We start from the raw sequence: 19,796 nt of genomic DNA, 5'->3' as shown, positions 1-19,796 counted from the left end.
TTGTGTGGATGACTGCTAATTTTCTGTCTATATTTCCGTGTCATCTCTCTTCCACTAATTTCTCTCCCTCAATTCTTTATTTCTCAAAAACATAGTATCACATTTTATACTTATTTTCACGACACTTTATAACAGTACAATTTGTATGTAAAAACATCTGAAAATAGTTTAATTAATGTAATTACTGCATTTAATAACACTGAAAATGATTAAAAAAAGAAAAAAATGAGTTAAATAATTCTTTTTAAAGAGACCTTGTCTGGTGGTTTGACATCTTTGTCCTGTGATGTGACAGTACAGTCATCACACTGGAGGACATTTTCTACCACACCAAATGACGTTTAAGTCTTTATCTGTAAATTAATGGCATTTCTATTCTGAGCTAACAAGTCATTAGCGGTTTGCAAAACACATCTGCATCATGTTCCATGATTATGTAGTTTAAAGGGTTAGTTCACCCAATAACCAAAATTATGTCATTAATAACTCACCCTCTTGTCGTTCCAAACCCGTAAGACCTCCGTTCATCTTCGGAACACAGTTTAAGATATTTTAGATTTAGTCCGAGACCTCTGAGTCAATCTTTTGTTCGTTATCTGGCTCGGCTCGTTGTTCATCTTCAGTTCTCTCTTTACAGCAGTTCAGTCAGTGTACTGTTTGAGTACATGAATTACTCCGGGATATTGGTTTGTTTGAACTCAGAAGGAGTGTCAGCTATGTTAAAAAAGTTAACAGCTTAAGTCATTTGTGGATCAATGCTTATTACAGTCGTGAACCGTTTAAAACGATTCAGTTCGATTTAGTGAACTGGTTCAGAAAAATCCGTTTACATCTAATGTTTACATCGCGAACCGGATATCATTGAACTGCAGTGTTTTGAACTCTCTCACAACAGACCCGGAAGAGAAGACAATGCTAAATAAAGTCATACTTTTTGCTATTTATGGACCAAAATGTATTTCCGATGCTTCAAAATATTGTAACTGACCCTCTGATGTCACATGGTCTATTTTGATGATGTTTTAATAACCTTGTGTGTGTGTTCACTGCTGTTTGTGTGCACTTTGGATGGGTTAAATGCAGAGCACTAATTCTGAGTATGGGTCACCATACTTGGCTGAATGTCACTTATCTATCTATCTTAAAGGAATTAAAAGGATACAACACGTATTGGTTGTAATTGTAAACTTTATTTGTTTCAAATTTGTACCACATTCTGAACCAGCATTGCTTTCAGCAACTGTTTTCTTTATCTAGCAACACAAACACTGTGCTATCACAATGAAAGAAGAGCTGAGCGTTCAGTCGACAGACCCTCCACCTTACTTGCAAGGTGTGTACTGTATATGCATTTACATTTTACATTTACATTCTTTCATTTTTTCCCCACAAAGTGAGTTACAAGTGAGAACCCTTACCTGAACCAGCAATATTCATAGTACACAATTGCAAATCTAAGATATAAACTAGGGTTATTATAGATGTATCAGAAGTAATTTTATTAAACAACAGTATTAATATATATATATATATATATATATATATATATATATATATATATATATATATATATATATATATATATATATATATATATATATATATATAATATGCATTTTGCATATATAATATGCAAAATGTTTAGAGTAATTTATTCATATTTGGCAGACACCTTAGACTTACACCACCTGTTCCTCAAGTAAACATGAACACCTTTTGTGCAGAGGTGATCCCAGAGGGCTTCGTCAATCTAGCCTACACCCAGGATGAGAAACCTCAGGAAGACAAACCAGAGGAGCCACCAATGGAGTCCTCTGAGAAAGCAGAGGGCAATGGGTAAACATGACCAAGCAGTTTTGGATGTATCTGATTTGTATTTGATTGTTTTAGTTGTCTTATCATTTGTAAGTAGATTCACTGATAAAATAAATAAATGTTTCTATAAACCAGAGTCAGAAATTAACAAGGGAAAATTTTCTCTAGATATTTAATGTTCATCAATACACCTCTAATGTTTTGACTGATAATCTAATACAGGGGTTTTAAACCCGGGACCCCCAGGGGTCTGCAAGGGACTGTTGCAGTCGATGTACAGACTATTTTGCATTAAAATCTTATTATATAATAAATAATACAATTTTATTATTAAATAAAATAATATTTGCTATTTTTTAATTTTTTAATTAAATTAAATAAAAATAAGAATACTTGTTATTCTGTAACAAACACACACATATACATATACATATTCTTATTTCTGTTTACCATTGTCTCCAGTTTTCTATAACGTTTATATTATTCTGTTCTAATTTTACTTTGGATTTAGACAACATTGTGAATTTATCAATTATTAATGCAGTTTCAGTATTTGACATAAACGGATAACTTGATTTATATGGCCCTTACAGTAATATGTCATCATTAAGGCATATATATATATATATATATATATATATATATATATATATATATATATATATATATATATATATATATATATATATGTTATTTTAAAGATTTAAAACATCGTCCCTTAATTATAAACAAACAAACCAATGAACAAATAAATTATATATATATATATATATATATATATATATATATATATATATATATATATATATATATATATATATATATATATATATATAATTTAAAATATATATATATATATATAATTTAAAATATATGTTATTTTAAAGATTTAAAACATTGTCCCTTAATTATAAACAAACAAACCAATGAACAAATAAATTAATCTGAAACTTTAAATTGACTTTTCCTTGTTAAAATAGCAAAAAGGAAATAAAGTCAAAAAAGAAGAAAGAGCCGATGAGAACAGTTGGATTTTTTCAGCTGGTAAGTGTGCATCTCTTCTACATCACATAATTCATTTGTGCTTTAATAAGCAGTGATATAACATGCAGTGATGAGCCCGGAGGACAGCAGTCATGTGTTTGACTCACATGTTTGTTGCAGTTTCGATATGCCACCTGTCTGGAGGTGCTGCTTATGCTGATCGGCCTGCTCTGTGCAGCTGCTCACGGCGTTGCGATGCCCCTCATGGTCGTTGTATTCGGACAAATGACTGACGGCTTTGTGTTGAGCGGGCAGAAAGGAAATCTGACAGGTATATTTAATAGTACAATGAAGAAACATACATGTAAACACGTCTAAGCATGCGTGAATTCAAATGGTTGACATATTAGTCCTATGCTAAATATATCTCTTTTAAAGTCTCTCAATAGAGTGGACTGATTTGAGTTGCTAATGCAAACTTAACCCTTGGTGTTACAGCTCAGCAATCATTTCATAAATATTTACTTTAATGTGGTGGTCTGGTAGCCTACTACAGGTTTCAGGAATATTTTGATCCCAAATGTTTGCAGGCAACTTCACTAGAAACTTCACCTTCATCAACTCTTCTTCAGCGTGTTTGGCTGGTTCTCCTGAAATAGGCATTGAAGAGAAAATGACAAAGTGAGGAGCTGCCTGTTCAGTTCTCCCAGTCAAGTTTTTCGACTACCTATGATTGATTCCATTCTTTGTTGAACCTTTACATCATTTGCTGGTTTATTCACACAGTCATGCTTATTACTTCGCCGCAATCGGGGCTGCAGTCCTGATCCTGGGAACATTCCAGGTAATGCTTTTCCTGCTTACTGCTGTGAAGCAAACAAAGAGGATTCGGGAGAAGTACTTTCATGCCATCCTCCACCAGCAGATGTCATGGTTTGACACGAATCAGATCGGCGAGCTTAACATAAGACTTACAAAGTAAGTGAAGTGCAACCAGGATCCAGACTCTTGTTTCTGTCACCTGATCAGTTATTTGGTTACATCTCAGGTATTAAGATACACTTAATATTTATGGATCTCACTTCTTTCCCCCAATGCAGTGATATAAACACGATCAACGATGGCCTTGGGGACAAAATCTGTGTGTTTGTCCAGTACTTCTGCACATTTATTGCTGGTTTAATCATTGGTTTTATCTACGGCTGGAAGCTGACGCTGGTCATTCTAGCTGTCAGTCCCCTGCTGGCAGGAACAGCAGCGGTTTGGTCTAAAGTATGTATGATGTTAAATTGACTTAATTTTTTTTTTTTTTTTTTTTTTTTTTTTACATTTTTAATAAAAAATACAATCTCTCTCTCTTTATATATATATATATATATATATATATATATATATATATATATATATATATATATATATATATATATATATATTACATTTTAGTTTATTACATTTCTTGGTAGCACTTTATTTTACAGTCCTGTTCCTCATGTACATACTAGGTACTTATTATAGTAATTACAATAACTATGTAATAACTAAATACTAACCCTACCCCTAAACCTAACCCTACCCCATGTAGTTACCTTGTCTTACCAGAACTTTCTTAGATAAATACACTGTAAGTACACTATAAGCACATGTTAGTACACGTACTGTAAAGTAAAGTGCAACCAATGTTTTTGTATATATCTTACCTTTTTGTCACCTACAGATTCTTGCCACCCTTACCAGTAAGGAGCTTACAGCATATGCTAAAGCAGGAGCAGTAGCTGAAGAGATTCTGGTTGCTATCAGGACAGTTGTGGCATTTAACGGACAGAAGAAAGCAGTGGAAAAGTGAGCACATTCTGTACCTTTCACTCATCACCATAAGTTCATAACCAATTTGGCACTTACACAGGGGAGATAAGATTGGGCCCTCTTTTAAATCTCAAGAATGTGACCAAGCTGTTCTGAGTATGTACATAATACAAGATGAACGGTTTTCTGTTACAAACTATTTGATGTTTTCTAGGTATGAGAAAAACTTGGTAGAAGCAAGGAACTTTGGGATAAAAAAAGCCATTACTACTAATGTGTCCATGGGGTTGACACAGTTCATTATATTTGGCACTTATGCACTGGCATTCTGGTATGGGACAAAACTCTCTGTGGATGAGCCAGAGAATTACTCAATTGGAAGGGTCATCATTGTGAGTTTATTAAACTTTTTAAAGACTTTATCAGTTTCTGAATAAAGTCACAGCAGGAGATGTTTCTTAACCTCTATCTTTGTTACTTTTGACCCCTAGGTTTTCTTCTCTGTGCTTATTGGCACATTCTCTTTGGGTCAGGGAGCACCAAACCTGGAGAGCATTGCTACAGCCAGGGGTGCTGCCTATGATGTCTACAGAACAATTGACATGGTAAAACCTTTCAGACTTTAGAAATAGGTTCATTTTTTACTATATTTATACCTGTATTGTTATTCTGGATTACTTATTTATGTTCCTTTTACCTGCAGCCTCGTCCCATTGACAGCAGCTCAAAGGAAGGTCACAAACCAGACCATGTCAAAGGAGATATTGAATTCAAGAACATCCACTTCAGCTATCCCTCCAGAAAAGATGTGAAGGTAGAGTTGCATATTTTTAAAAATGATTATTAGTTAATAACATATATTTTGATGATTATTTATTTTTTTAATAAAAAATATATTGTGTTAATAAATTATTGCTTTTAAAAATTAACTTTGAGTGAGCATTAGATGGGGGCAAAAGTCATTTTAAATGTAAAATGAAGGAAAAAAGCAGGCACAGAAAGATTCAGTATTGCGTATATACTGTATATAAAGTAAATTTGGCTTAAAACCAATATGGTACTGATATATTATGAATCTGTAGAAATGGTATGTAATGATACAAACTTCATAATCATCCAGAAGAAGGAGGCGGGAACCGGCGGACAATCCAATAACATTTTAATAATTCAAAATAAACACAAAACAGCGCACCAGCCCCTCACGGACGACTGGTGCGCATAAATAAAAACCAAAACATAAAATAATGGCCCAGGCCTGGTCCTCTCTCGTCCTTCACTATCGTCGCTCCAGTTTTATATCCTGCCATCTCCTCTGTGGGACTCAAGACCGGTGGTGGGGCGCAGGTGTCGCGGATTTCCCAATCACTCTACAGGCCTCGCTCGTTCCCACATCTCTCGGCCCCACCCCACTCGTCACATACCCCCATCACCCCTCGCAGGCCGGGGGGTACTCCCGAGACTGCGCTCTACCCCCCCCCCCCTCCCTCCGGGGGGGACCGCTCACGGGGCCCTGCGGGAACCTGGGGGTAGGACAGACGAGGCGAGAGAAGAGGAGATGGAAGGAGGAGCGATAGAGACGAGAGAAAAAAAAAAATCCGGTTCCCAGACGCACTGCTGCTCGGCCTTCCACCAGCTGGGTGATCTCCTCCGCGGTGCCTGGCGGTGGCACTGGACGGCCCTCGGCGGACGGCACGACACTCCTCCGCCGCCCAGGGACGGCGACTGCTCCTCCGGTTTTGGGCATTTGGCAGGAGTCCCCTGTTCCCTGCTCCTCCCCGTTCCGGCGGATGGCAGCAGCCTCCGGCCCCCTGGCAAACGGCACCGACTCCTCCGCTCCCTCACGGACGGCAGCCGCCCCTCCATATCGTGGGCAGCCGGCAGCGAGCTCGCCCATCCCCAGCAACTCGCTCCAGTCCATCGCCTCGAGTGTCCATGGCGGCACACTCCTCGTCAGCTCGAGGGAACCGCGGATTCACCACAACATAAAATAATGGCCCAGGCCTGGTCCTCTCTCGTCCTTCATTATCGTCGCTCCAGTTTTATATCCTTCCATCTCCTCTGTGGGACTCAAGACCGGCAGTGGGGCGCAGGTGTCGCGGATTTCCCACTCTACCGGCCTCGCTCGTTCCCACATTTCTCGCCCCGCCCCACTCGTCACATGGTATTATACTGAGGACTGATTCAGTGTGTCCCATTACAGATTCTACAGGGAATGAATCTGAAAGTCCCTCATGGAAAGACCATTGCATTGGTTGGAGCCAGTGGCTGTGGGAAAAGCACAACAATTCAGCTTCTGCAGCGCTTTTATGACCCTGATTCAGGAGAGGTAACACTGATGTCCTCAAACAATCTGCTAATGAGCAGATTTTACTGCTTACCTCTCAGTAAAAGTTGCATTCCTTCAATTCTTTGTGTCACACAAAATGTGTTCTTGTCCATTTCAATGGAATGCGTACATTTGCAGGTGACTCTGGATGGCCATGATATCCGCTCTCTGAATGTGCGCTGGCTGAGGGAGAACATGAGTATTGTGAGTCAGGAGCCTGTTCTTTTTGGAACCACCATCGCTGAGAATATACGCTATGGCCGTGAAGACGCCACTGATGAGGACATTGAACGAGCCATTAAAGAGGCCAATGCCTATGATTTCATTTCCAAACTACCAGATGTGAGTACTGTACTTTTTTATTAAAGGATTTGACTCAGTTCAGCCCCTAAACATTTAAGGCAAAGAGAAGTTCATCTTTGTATTTAATTTAGACAAAGTAGACTTTTAATATCTGCCCTTTATCAGTTATCGGCCATAAAAAAATAAAATAAAAAAAATTCTTATTGATATAGGCCATAATTTTAATAACTTAGAAATATTTAGATATTTGCATTTTGAGCAGATCTTATGTATGTGAGCTGCACTTAAGTGAAAAAAAAAAATAATATTGATAAAATTAATGCAGTTTTTTTGTACAAGAAAACACTATTTCAATTTTTTTCATACTGTTTGTTTGTAATTTTTTTTTTACATTTACTAGGGAAAGGAGATTATTTTGTTAATGTTTTATTTCAGTGTAGTTGTGTAAAGTCTGAAACTGAGTTAAATGTTTAAATATATATGTATATATCTGAGACAGAAGCTGAATACCATGGCTGGAGAGAGAGGGGCTCAGCTGAGCGGAGGCCAGAAACAGAGGATCGCTATTGCTCGAGCTCTTGTCAAAAACCCCAAAATCCTCCTGCTAGATGAAGCCACATCTGCCCTGGACACACAGAGCGAGTCCATTGTTCAGGCAGCTTTAGATAAGGTGATGCGAAATAATTCTCCCTGTGACATAAAAGGCATTTCCATGAGTACTGGAATAGACAGGTTATAGTTATACATGTCATTTATAGATATACATGTCATTTATTACGTTCTTTTTTGTGTGCTAACAAAGTGTTAACCAACAAAAGAAAAACTGCAGTAAACAAGTGATGAATGATTGTTTGTTGTCTTTTAGGCCAGAGCAGGACGTACAACCATTGTGATTGCACACCGCCTATCAACTATTCGTTCAGCAGATATAATTGCTGGTTTCAGTGAAGGCAAAGTGGTGGAACTGGGAACTCACAGAGAACTCATGGCCAAGAAAGGCGTGTATTATTCTCTCATAATGCAACAGGTACATGTTTGTCTCTACCTATATCCTTTAGGAAGGGGTTTCTCACAAGAAGACCACCATATTTGGAGTTATTTGGCATAATGTTTTTATATTTATTTATTTATTTATTAAACATGATTTTATTAATTTACATTAACAGATGTCCAGGAGACTAAATGATGATCTTGATGCCAATGAATATGATATTCTGGATGCTTCTGAGGGAGAAACTGGTGAGGAATCTTTTGAAACAGAGACACCTGAGGAAGGAATGGAAATGCGAATGGAGAGTGGAACCCTTAGACGAAGTTTAAGATGTGGCAGTGTGAGACGTTCCTCCAGAAATAAGTCCTCCTCAGAGAAGAAGAGCAAGAAATCTAAAAAAGACAAAAAGGTGTGTGCAGTCCACTGCTTTCATGCTATGGAGTGAATCACACTGGTGATTCATAAATGGAGAAATTGGTTCATGTTTATTAATTAAATTACTAATTGATCTTTTAGGAAAAAGAGAACGTTTCGGAAATACCTTTCACTAAAATTCTGGCTCTGAACAAGCCAGAATGGCCTTACCTGATGGTGGGCACGCTGGCCAGTCTTGTGGGTGGAGCTGTTTTTCCCTGTGTGGCCATTCTGTTTGCCAAAATCGTTGGTGTGAGTGTCCTTTGTCTTTGTTCACACACCTCTGAACAAAAATCTTTATTGTGTGGATAATTTTCTTCCCTATTACAGTTTCAAAATAATTCATAAAAAAGTGGATTCGATATTATACTAGCTCCATAAGCATATAGCATTTACAAAGATTACCAGAATGTTGAGTTCAATAGAATCTCTTCTGTTTCTAGGTATTTGCAGAAGTCGATCCTGAAGTAAAGCGACAGAAGACCATGATGTTCTCGCTTTTCTTTCTACTAACTGGAGCAGTGGCTTTTGTAACCTGTTTCTTCAAGGTGAGACTTTGTTTCTTTATTAGTAGTGTTTCCCTTCAGGAACTGGAGTTGCGTCAAATGTTATGGAAATGCCTTTAGCGTGGCCATGCTCTGAATCATGTGTGTAATCAGACTAATGAATGGGCAACACATCACAGGCGGGTGACGTTGAGACAAGGAAGCTATAAAAGCATGTGCGGTGGAACCAGCCTTATGTGTGTGTTAGTTGCTATTAATTGTGAGTCTTATTTAGTGTTGTTTGTCCACTTATAAGTTCCAGTATGTCAAAGCTTCAGCAAAAAAGAAGTATTTGGCCGAGAGCAGGCAGCGTTAATGGGATGTGTTGCTCCCTGCCCGCGCTATATTTCGGGTGTGGACAAACACAGTTTTTGTGTTGTCTGCTTGGGAGCGAAGCATACAGAGTCAGCTCTCAAGGCAGGCGGAGTGGTGGCTGCTCCTGTTGGCTTCACATATGGATCCAGTGGAGAGAATGGAGAAGGGTGAATGCCTGTTTTCCTCCTCATCCACCAGATCCAGCACCTGCTCTCTGTTTCTCGCTGCCTCTTTGGGGTTCGTCACTTCAGAGCACCGACCTAGCTGCTTGAAAGACTGATTCCCTTAGTAGACTATTTGGCAGCGTGGAAACTACTGCCAAATGTATCTCGGTGGGTCCTGCACACTTTAGAGAGAGACTACAGAATCAGTTCAACGGGGAGATTCCCATTCTGCTTGGCCCAAAGCAGGCTCTGGTAATGGATCAAAAAGTAAACACTTTCTTGAGGAAGGAGGCCATTGAGCTGATCCCTTCTCTCGATGGGGAGTCTGGGTTCATTGTTCCAAGGAAGCATGAAGGTTTGCGCTGCGTCAGGTACTATGGCCTAGATATTCTCTCGCACTAGTTGTGCACTTCCACACTAGGCAGGGATTAGGAAGTCTGTCAGTTTGGGCACACTTGTTCACAAAAGTGTTTCAATGCAGCTCGAGTTCCTGAAGGGGAACGTCTTCAGGTTCCACATGTTACCATGGTTCCCTGAAGGAATGAGATGCAGTGTCTCAGTACCATACTTCGAGCATCCCTGTGAGCACATTCAGGCCCCCTCTCACTACAGAGAGTTTCTGAGGCATCTGCTTGCCAGAGCTCAGCTAAGACAGTCTGTGAGTTCAGGATAGTGTGGGGTGTAAAGGCCTCCTCTCGCTTTAGAGAGTCATTATGCTGAGACCTCCACTCCTAGAGCTGAGCCCATCTCCATTCTTCCCCATCACAGGAAGGTTCCCATTTGGGGGCAAAAAGCCTACCAATATAAGGTTCTTCTCTTTGGCCTTGCACTCTCACCCCACACTTTCACAAAGTGTGTGGATGCTGCTCTGGTTCCTCTGTGACTCCAGGAGATTTACATACCCTGCCCGATGATTGGTTGATATTAACTCATATTAACTCTCAGATGGCGGTTCAGCATCAAGATGTCATTATCAGTCACATGAAAATGGGGTTAAGACTTAATGCCAAGAAAAGTGTGCTTTCTCCAGTACAGAGAACCACTGTACATCTGTGTCCTGCTTGGATCAAGTCGATTCTCACCACAGTCGCGAGAGTGAGAGAAGGTTGGTCTCTCACTGTCAAGCAATTTCAGAAACTGCTGGGTCTGATGGCAGCTGCATCTAATGTGAAACATTTTGGCCTGCTGTACATGAGACCCCTACAGTGGTGGCTCCAGACCAAAGAACTTGGCATGCTCATCCTTGGTGCCTTAGACACATGGAAGAAACCTTGGTTTTTGTCTAAGGGCCTGGTGCTGGGAGCTCGTTGATGCCATGTAATGCTAGCAACTGACGTGTCCCTCACTGGTTGGGGCGTGTTCATGAGTGGCCACCTGGCCCACGGTCTGTGGAGTGGTCGCCATCTCACATGGCACATCAACTGCCTAAAGATGCTGGCCATGTATATAGCATTGAAACACTTCCTCCCAGACCCAAGAGATCATCATGTGTTGGTGCCCCCTGGCAACACAGAGGTGGTCTCTTATTTCAACCATCAGGGAGGTCTCCGTTTGCACCCCCTTTACAGGTTGGTGCACCAGATCTTTGTGTGGCCCCAGGGAAAACACATTTCACTGAGAGCAATTTTCAATCCCTGGGCATCTCAATATGGGAACAGACATCCTGTCGAGGCAATGGCTGAGGCAAGGGGAATGGAGACTTCACCCTGAGGTGGTAAAGCAGATATGGAGATGGTTTTTTAGACTCAGGTGGACCTGTTTGCACCTCGAGATACATTGCATTGTCCCCTCTGGTTCTTTCTGGTATAGGTGTGGCAAAAGCTTAGTCTGTATGCCTTTCCCCCGATCATTCTGCTCCTGGGTGTTCTGGAGAGAGTGCGCCGTGCCGGGGTCCATCTGCTACTACTGGCCCCATTCTGGCCAGGCCAAGTATGGTTTCTCGGACCTCAATGGGAGTTTCTCATCAGGAAGGATCTCCTCTCACAGATGGAGTGTACAATCTTAAACTCCCACCTGGAGCTGTGGAAGCTGTGGGTGTGGTCTTTGAGAGGGCACAACTCATAGCTTCCGGTCTCTCAACCGAGGTTGTTGAGACCATCCTCCAATCCAGAACTCCCTCCACGAAGAAACTGTACACCTCAAAGTTTAAGCTTTTTATTTCTTGGTGCGGAAACTGCTAGCTCGACCCAGTTGACTGCCCATTTGTTACAGTGCTGGAGGAGTTCCTGCACAGCTGAATTTTCAGCAGTCTTTAGAATCAAATGTTTCTTCAAATATCTGTATGTTGATTAAATATTTTTATTGTCAGTCCTGAAAACAGTTGTTCTGCTTAATATATTTCTAGAATAAATTTTGTATGTACATTTCACATCTGGTGCTCTGTCATGTAGGGCTTCATGTTTGGCAAATCTGGTGAGCTTCTAACCATGAGGTTGAGAAGTCAGGCTTTCAACACCATGATAAGACAGGTACGGCACATTCCTACATATCTCGGTCCATTACTATATGCAATTGAAATCTAATCTGTCACAAACAGATAACTATTGAAATGTTTGCTTCATCCTCAAGCCTGTTTCCCTTAACAGGAGATTGCATGGTTTGATGACAACGACAATGCAGTGGGAGTCCTGACCACTAAATTAGCCACAGATGCGTCTCTGGTTAAAGGGGTGAGTGGAACACAGTGATTTGCCATCAGAACCAGTAATTAAGCTTTCACTGTGGTGTCATCCTGTGTTATTTTACTATGGGTCATTACATCCATCTCTTTTTTTAATCTGTTATAGGCCTGGCTGAATTTATTTTTCAGTCATTTTTATGTGAGAGCATTTCCATATGACTACAGATTTCAGTATTAATAGTGCAACTTTATTTGAAATATACAACGGTTAAAAAGTTTGGTTCTGTAATATTGTTTGAAGAAGTCTCTTATGCTAATCAAGGCTGCTAATAATAATAATAATAATAATAAGTCCAATTTAGAATAAATATATTCTCTTTGGGTATATTTTAAAATGTAACGAGGAAACTGACTTTTCAGCAGCCATTACTCCAGTCTTCAGTGTCACATGATCCTTCAGAAATATGCTGATTTGCTGCTTGTGTCATGGTTATTATTTGTATGCCTTAGACGGCCACCAGAGGTCACTGTATCTGTTTGTTAAGCACAAGGCTTGTTCAAGTCTGCTTTATTCATAGTTCAGTGGTGCATGGTAGAAAAAGGGGTGGGGGGACAAAGTGGGAGTTAAGCTTACTGTCAGCCTGATGTATGAAGCTGTCCCACAGTCTGCTGGTCCTGGCCTGATGGGAGCAGACTGAAGAAGCTGTGTGACCGGTGGGTGGGTTCACCTGTAATGCAGAAAGCTTTATGGGTGAGACGAGTTCTGTAAATGTCCTGGAGGGAGACACCAATGATCTTCTCTTCTATACGCTGGAGGGTCTTTTGGCAGGATGCAGCTAGTCAGGATGCTCTCGATGGTGCCTCTGTAGAAGGTGCACATGATGGAGGGCGGGGCTCTGACTCTTCTCAGTTTGCGGAGGAAGTAGAGATGCTGCTGTGATTTCTTGGCCAGTGCTGTGGTGTCATCGGTTGACCAGTTGGATCGATATCCAAACTGGAAGGGGTCCAGGGAGGGGGAGGGTAGACTTGATGTGGTGCATGACAAGCCATTCAAAGCACTTCATGATAATGGGGGTAAGTGCAACTGGAAGTGTGACAGGATGGAGACGGCTTCTTCGGGACTGGAATGTTGGTGGTAGCTTTGAATCAGGTGGTAACAACTTCCTGACTAAGCAAGATGTTGAAAATGTCTGTGAAGACATCAGTGAGTTCTACTGCACAGTCTCTCAGTACATGCCCAGCAATGTTGTCAGGACCCGGAGCTTTGCGTGTATTGATCCTGCTGAAGGATCTCCTCACACTGTCTGGGGTCAGCGTCATCACCTTGTCACCGGGAGGAGGTGGAGTCTTCTTTGCAGTGGTGCTGTTTTGTGCTTCAAAGCGAGCGAAGAAGGCGTTCAGCTCGTTCAGCAGAGAGATGGTGCTGTCACAGGTCTGAGGTGGGGGCTTGTAGTCCATACTGGTCTGTATCCCCTGCCACAGGCTCAGAGTGCCTTTGCTATCGCCGAAACGATGGGCTATCCTCCTGGAGTACTGTCTCTTAGCCTCTCTGATAGGTTGGCCCTAGCTGTCCTCAGGCCCACCTCATCTCCAGCTCTGAAGGCAGCGTTCTGCATCTTCAGGTGTCTGTAGACCTCCCCTGTCATCTACAGCTTCTGGTTGGCCCAGACAGTGATGGTCTTTGTGACTGTTACATCATCAATACACTTGTTGATGTAGGCAGTGACAGTGTCGGAGTACTCTTGGAGGTCTGTGGTGTTATTGTTTGTTGCAGCCTGCGTAAACATATTCCAGTCAGTGGTGTCAAAACAGTCTTGAATAGCCTCTGACGACCCTTCTGGCCACACTTGAATTAGTTTATAAACTGGTTTGTATGCAGGCATTAGCATGACAGTGATGTGGTCTGAGGCACCAATGTGCGAGAGGGGGGAGGCCTTGTAAGCTCCTCTCTGGGTGGTGTTAACAAAGTCTACTGTGTTTTTACCTCGTGTTGGAAAGTTAATGTGTTGGGTGTAAAATCAGCATCTTGATTTGCCACACCTGTGAGGTGGATGGATTATCTTGGGCAAAGGAGAAGTGCTCACTAACACAGATTTAGACAGATTTGCAAACAATATTTGCAAGAAATAGGCCTTTTGTGTACATAGAAAAAGTCTTCAATCTTTGAGTTCAGGTCATGAAAAATGGGGGCAAAAACAAAAGTGTTGCGTTTATAATTTTGTTCTGTATATATAAATATGTATAGTATTTTTGTTGCATTATTATGCAGTGTCAAGCACACCTTCCTAAAGAAAAAGGAAATGGACCAGAAGGAATTACTAAATGATGTTTAGGCAGACTTACAGAAGTTCCAGATCTATACTTGTGCTCTTATTATTTCAGTTATTTTGCCTTTAATGTAAATAAACATGTGCACACAATATACTTGCTCTTGTGGATTTATTTTTATGTTAATTACATTGTGCAAGCTGTCTCTTTAATAGCGTATTGTTTATACACATGTTGCTTCTGATTGGGTTGACATGCTTGACACGACCCCCAAACAAGAGAAAAATGTATCTCAAACCCCGCTGCACACAGTCGCACATCGTTTCCAGGAAACATGTCATTCAAACCGGAAACCTTAGTAAAACATTGCGCACCGGTTTGAGCTTGAGCTTGCCCCTGGTGTCTGCAGTCCTGTGTTGTTTCGTTGTTTATATCTGAGAGTCATTGTCGTGTGTATGGTACATTCCTCTTGCCTTGCCTTACCTTGCCTTACCCCCCCCCCCACCACCACCACACCCACCATGGTAGTTTTTGTTGTTTATGATATAAATTAGTTCCTGGAACTGAGTACTTGCCTTATCTCTCTTCCTCTTCTCTTTTAGAAGTTCAAAAGAACAGCATCTATTTAAAAATAAATATTTTGTAATATTATAAATGTCTTTACTGTTACTTTTGATCAATTTACTGTAATGTACTCACTCATGAGAAGAAAAATCCCAATTTCGTTTGAATCTTTTACTCTTCTTTACTACAACAGCCTGCTTAGTTGTAGCCTGACTATGTCAGACTTCGTACTTCTGATCAATTTCAGTTCGCTTCTGTCTACGAAGCAAAGTAAAGTAGCAGAGTTTGGTATTACCAGGCTAGCTTAGTTGGGAAGTAACTTTTTTTCTTCTCTCTTTTTCACATCTCTAGGCAGCAGGATCCAGATTAGGTCTAGCCACAGAAACTATCTGTTCTCTTGGCATTTCTGTCATTGTGGCCTTCATCCATAGCTGGCAGCTCACCTTGCTTATTCTTGCCTGTATCCCCTTCCTCACGGGGGCAAGATTCATCCAGATGAAAGCCATGGCAGGACACACATCCAAAGATCAGAGTGCACTGGAGATGTCTGGCAAGGTACAGTACACTGGTCATTTACCTTTTATTGGCTTTGTTTGGTTCAGTTTATGTAATTCAGTTTGTGCAAAAAATGATTAAGTAAGACAGACTGGTAACTGATGGTAACGTTTCTAACTCTTCCCCACAGATATCCACAGAAAGTGTTAAGAACTTCAGAACAGTTGTTTCATTAACCCGTGAAGATGTCTTCTTCCACAAGTTTATTGACAGCCTGAGCAAGCCATACCAGTAAAATCCCATTTTTAACACTAAAAACTTCAATACAAGCAGTGTTGTAATTTTTAACTAAATCTTTTACCCATATCTTAACATGTTCTCAGCTAATGCCAAATCTGATTCAGCCAAATCTTACAAACAGCAATATGTGATATTTCAGTTCTAGTTTGTGTAAAGCGCCCATCTACGGAATCACCTTTGCTCTTGCCCAAGCCATTCCTTACCTGGTCAATGCTGCAATCTTCCGCTTTGGAGCCTGGCTTATTGCACGCTGCTACACAGAGTATGGAAATGTTTTCCTGTAAGTACAGTTTACAAATATGTGTGTGTGTGTGTGTGTGTGATAATTAAATATCAGACTTACTCTTTACTCTGTTTATGTGTTTGTTCATCCTCTACAGGGTGTTTTCTGTGATTGTCTTTTCTGCAAGGAGCATTGGTCAGTCCTCATCATTAGCCCCTGACTTTGCCAAAGCCAAAGCAGCAGCTGGGAGGATCTTACTGCTGCTGGAAAAGAAACCAGCCATTGATATCTATGATGAGTCTGGACAACACCCAGTAAGTATGAAAATCTCAAACGGTTAGAAGTGGTCACCAAAAAGCATGATATATTATAATATAATCCTTTTTTTTTTTTTTTTTTTTTAGACAACATTTTCAGGGAATGTTGAATTCCGAGATGTGCAGTTCTCCTATCCGACGCGTCAGAATGTGAAAGTCCTACAGGGCCTAAATGTATCTGTGTCTCAGGGACAGACGCTGGCCCTGGTGGGCAGCAGTGGTTGTGGCAAAAGCACCACCATTCAGCTTCTGGAGCGTTTCTATGACCCTGCTGCAGGCCAAGTGGTGAGTTCATCAGGTGGTTTTGTGTGCCTTTGGCTCAAGGGATCAGTTTATGCCTCACATTCTGTCTGGTTTTTGCTTGTTGCACAGTTTGTAGATGGTAATGACAGCAGACATCTGAACCTAGCATGGATGCGCACACAGATGGGGCTGGTGTCTCAGGAGCCCATCCTGTTTGACTGCACAATTGCTGAGAACATTCAGTATGGGGACAACAGCCGTGACGTCACCCAGGAAGAGATTGAGGATGCTGCCAAAAAGGCCAACATACATAATTTTATCATTGGCCTTCCAGAGGTATGCATGATGCCTCTATTAATATGTGTGTTTATAAATTTTGCTATGCAAACAAATACACTACATATTGATTTAATAAAAAAAAATATAAAAAAACAGCAAAAACAGTAATATTGTAAAATATTATTACAATTATTACTATTTTAATATATTTGTTTTTTATTTTATTTATTCCTGTGATGACAAAGCTGAATTTTAACCAATCATTTTAACCAGACTTTAGTGTCACATGATCTTTCATTTTTGATATATTATATTATATTATATTATATTATATTATATTATATTATATTATATTATATTATATTATATTATATTATATTATTATATGCAAAGTAAAAAAACCCGTCTATTTTCATCATATATACAGAAATACAACACTCGAGTTGGAGACAAAGGCACTCATATGTCTGGAGGACAGAAGCAAAGGATTGCCATTGCTCGAGCTCTGGTCCGCAAGCCCAAAATTCTGCTGCTGGACGAGGCCACATCTGCTCTCGACACAGAGAGCGAGAAGGTTTGTAAAGGCTGTTACACATACAGTACATATTTTCAAAACTAGTTAAGGGTATATTGTTAAGTTAATTAAATTTATTACAAATATTATCTTTTTAATGTTGTATGGACAATATGCATTTTTTCTCCAACCAGCAGGTCTTTTGGTAGTTTGAACTTGTGTGCCTGTGATCCTGTTGGTTTTGCCTTTAAAATTATGAATTTACATTCTACATATTCCCTTACCACATATAGAAAATATCAAACAATTAAAAAGATAAAAAAATAAAGTCAAAAAATTTAATTTATACATTTTTGCTTTAACATTTACTGCTTAGTGTTCATTAAGTGCTCCCTGTAGTAAACATTTCCTTAAAGTTTTGGCCATTTCTTTCTTACCTGTTATACAGATTGTGCAGGAGGCCCTTGATGAGGCTCGGCTTGGCCGCACATGTATCATCATCGCCCATCGCTTGTCCACTATTTATAATGCTGACATCATCGTGGTTGTTCAGAATGGCAAGGTGGCTGAGCAGGGAACACATGCCCAACTCATGGCCAAACAAGGGGCCTACTGTGCTCTGGTGAATGCACAAGTATCTGCTCACTAACTTAAGCTCCCCTTGATTTATTCTAATGGCTGTGTATCTAAAATAATGTGCAAAGTTAAATTAAATGGTGTAGTTAATCTTACATTGAATTTAAATTATAGTTTATCTTCTCTGTCACTAATGTTGCAATCTTGCTGTAAAATTCAATTTGGGTACAACCTTATTTGAAAAATTATTTAAATATTTAAACTCTTTTATATTTAAACTTTTTTTAAAGGCAATGCCATGTGACCAGATATTTATTGGATAAATGAAAAACGTGGCACAATTGCTATTTACACTTTGTGTCACAACTCTTTGTAAATATACTATTCTTATGTAAGCAGAAAAATATATTGTATATCTAAATGTCTCAATTTTTCAAATACAACTATTGTTTGTAATATACAGTACTTTGTTAATATTATAAAAGTGTTATTTTATTGTATATAAAAATATAAATGTACACTAAAAATTCCTTAATACCCCCAATACGTCTATGCTTCAACAGATAACTGCAGTACTTTTATAATGTTTTGAAGATTCTTATAATGTTTATGAAGATTCTTGTACAGTGGTATAAACCCTTTGAATGTTAAAATTGGTTTTGTTTGTATGAGCTCGGCGCATGGGGGCGCAATGTGCTCGTGCTTTGAGCCTCCAACATTTCGGACCATTTTTTTTCTCTGCACAGGCTTTAACTTTATTGTCTCTCGAACAGTACCTGATATTATTCTTTTATTATTTCTGTTAATATAATACATAGCTTATTGTTGAGATGCTTTTTCGATTTTGTAAAATAAATTATCCATCATTATCTGTTGTCGTTCCTTCTTTATGCATGTTTAAATAAAACTTTTTATTTAAAGTAAAGCTATCTTGTTTAAGGTTCATTTCAGTCCCCAAACTCTTCGCTGGAATTGCATATTTTTACCTTTTGTGCATGCAAGTTTGTTTGTATGGTCACATGTTGTTGCAGTAAATTTGTATTAATATAGGCTACATACACACACACACACACACACACACACACACACACACACACACACACACACACACACACATATATATATATATATATATATATATATATATATATATATATTCCTTATGTAAACAACTCTTATAACAGAATATGCGCTGATAATAATCTTTATATGTTTATTTTTGATAATGATAATTACTGAAATCCTTGAACATTAATTGTTTTCGTGGCCACTGAAGATGTAATTTTTTTTGTTATTTGGTTGTTGTGCTCTGAGATTTATATATGCCTATTTTATTTTAAAGTGACTGCAAAAGTATATCTTTCAAAAATTAATAGAAACTCACATTTTTAGTCACTGTTTTTAAACTCAACAACTGAGTGTCTTAATAATTTTAAGTTACAGTTATTTTTTTAGCCCAAACAAAATTTTCTCAGAAGTTTAGGTTTATAGTCTCTAGCTATTTAGGGAATTTGTACAACTCTAAAAAAAATATTTAAAGTAAAGCTTTCTTGTTTAAGGCTAATTTCAGTCCCCAAACTCTTCGCTGGATTTGCATATTTTTACCTTTTGTGCATGCAAGTTTGTTTGTATGGTCACATGTTGCTGCAGTGAATTTTTATTAATATACATGTATATAAATATTTTCCGTATAAACAACTCTTATAACATAATATGCGCTGATAATATTCTTTATAT

General features: G+C 39.3%; 1 protein-coding gene across 2 annotated transcripts; it reads left to right on the top strand.

The window, feature by feature from the left end:
* The first annotated feature begins 1,265 nt into the window (after positions 1-1,265).
* On the top strand, positions 1,266-18,924 carry LOC128030886 (ATP-dependent translocase ABCB1-like). Of its 2 annotated transcripts, none has more exons than XM_052618960.1 (28): positions 1,266-1,333; positions 1,725-1,836; positions 2,796-2,859; positions 2,980-3,130; positions 3,390-3,480; positions 3,586-3,777; positions 3,900-4,071; positions 4,514-4,638; positions 4,817-4,994; positions 5,094-5,207; positions 5,306-5,416; positions 6,803-6,928; positions 7,067-7,270; positions 7,731-7,901; positions 8,097-8,258; positions 8,398-8,631; positions 8,739-8,888; positions 9,080-9,184; positions 12,051-12,128; positions 12,246-12,329; positions 15,464-15,667; positions 15,798-15,898; positions 16,047-16,187; positions 16,288-16,444; positions 16,535-16,732; positions 16,820-17,026; positions 17,397-17,543; positions 17,932-18,924. In XM_052618960.1, the coding sequence occupies exons 1-28, from the start codon at positions 1,282-1,284 to the stop codon at positions 18,130-18,132; spliced, it is 4,032 nt and encodes a 1,343-aa protein (XP_052474920.1). In that variant the 5' UTR covers positions 1,266-1,281; the 3' UTR covers positions 18,133-18,924. The 2 variants fall into 2 exon arrangements, with proteins under 2 accessions (XP_052474920.1, XP_052474921.1); XM_052618961.1 differs by having other exon boundaries at positions 1,282-1,333; positions 2,980-3,142; positions 8,398-8,640; positions 17,932-18,177.
* The last annotated feature ends 872 nt before the right edge of the window (positions 18,925-19,796 follow it).

The sequence above is a fragment of the Carassius gibelio genome, chromosome A16 (assembly GCF_023724105.1).
Source record: "Carassius gibelio isolate Cgi1373 ecotype wild population from Czech Republic chromosome A16, carGib1.2-hapl.c, whole genome shotgun sequence".
Taxonomy (NCBI): domain Eukaryota; kingdom Metazoa; phylum Chordata; class Actinopteri; order Cypriniformes; family Cyprinidae; genus Carassius; species Carassius gibelio.
This window is presented reverse-complemented; position numbering and strand designations above follow the sequence as displayed.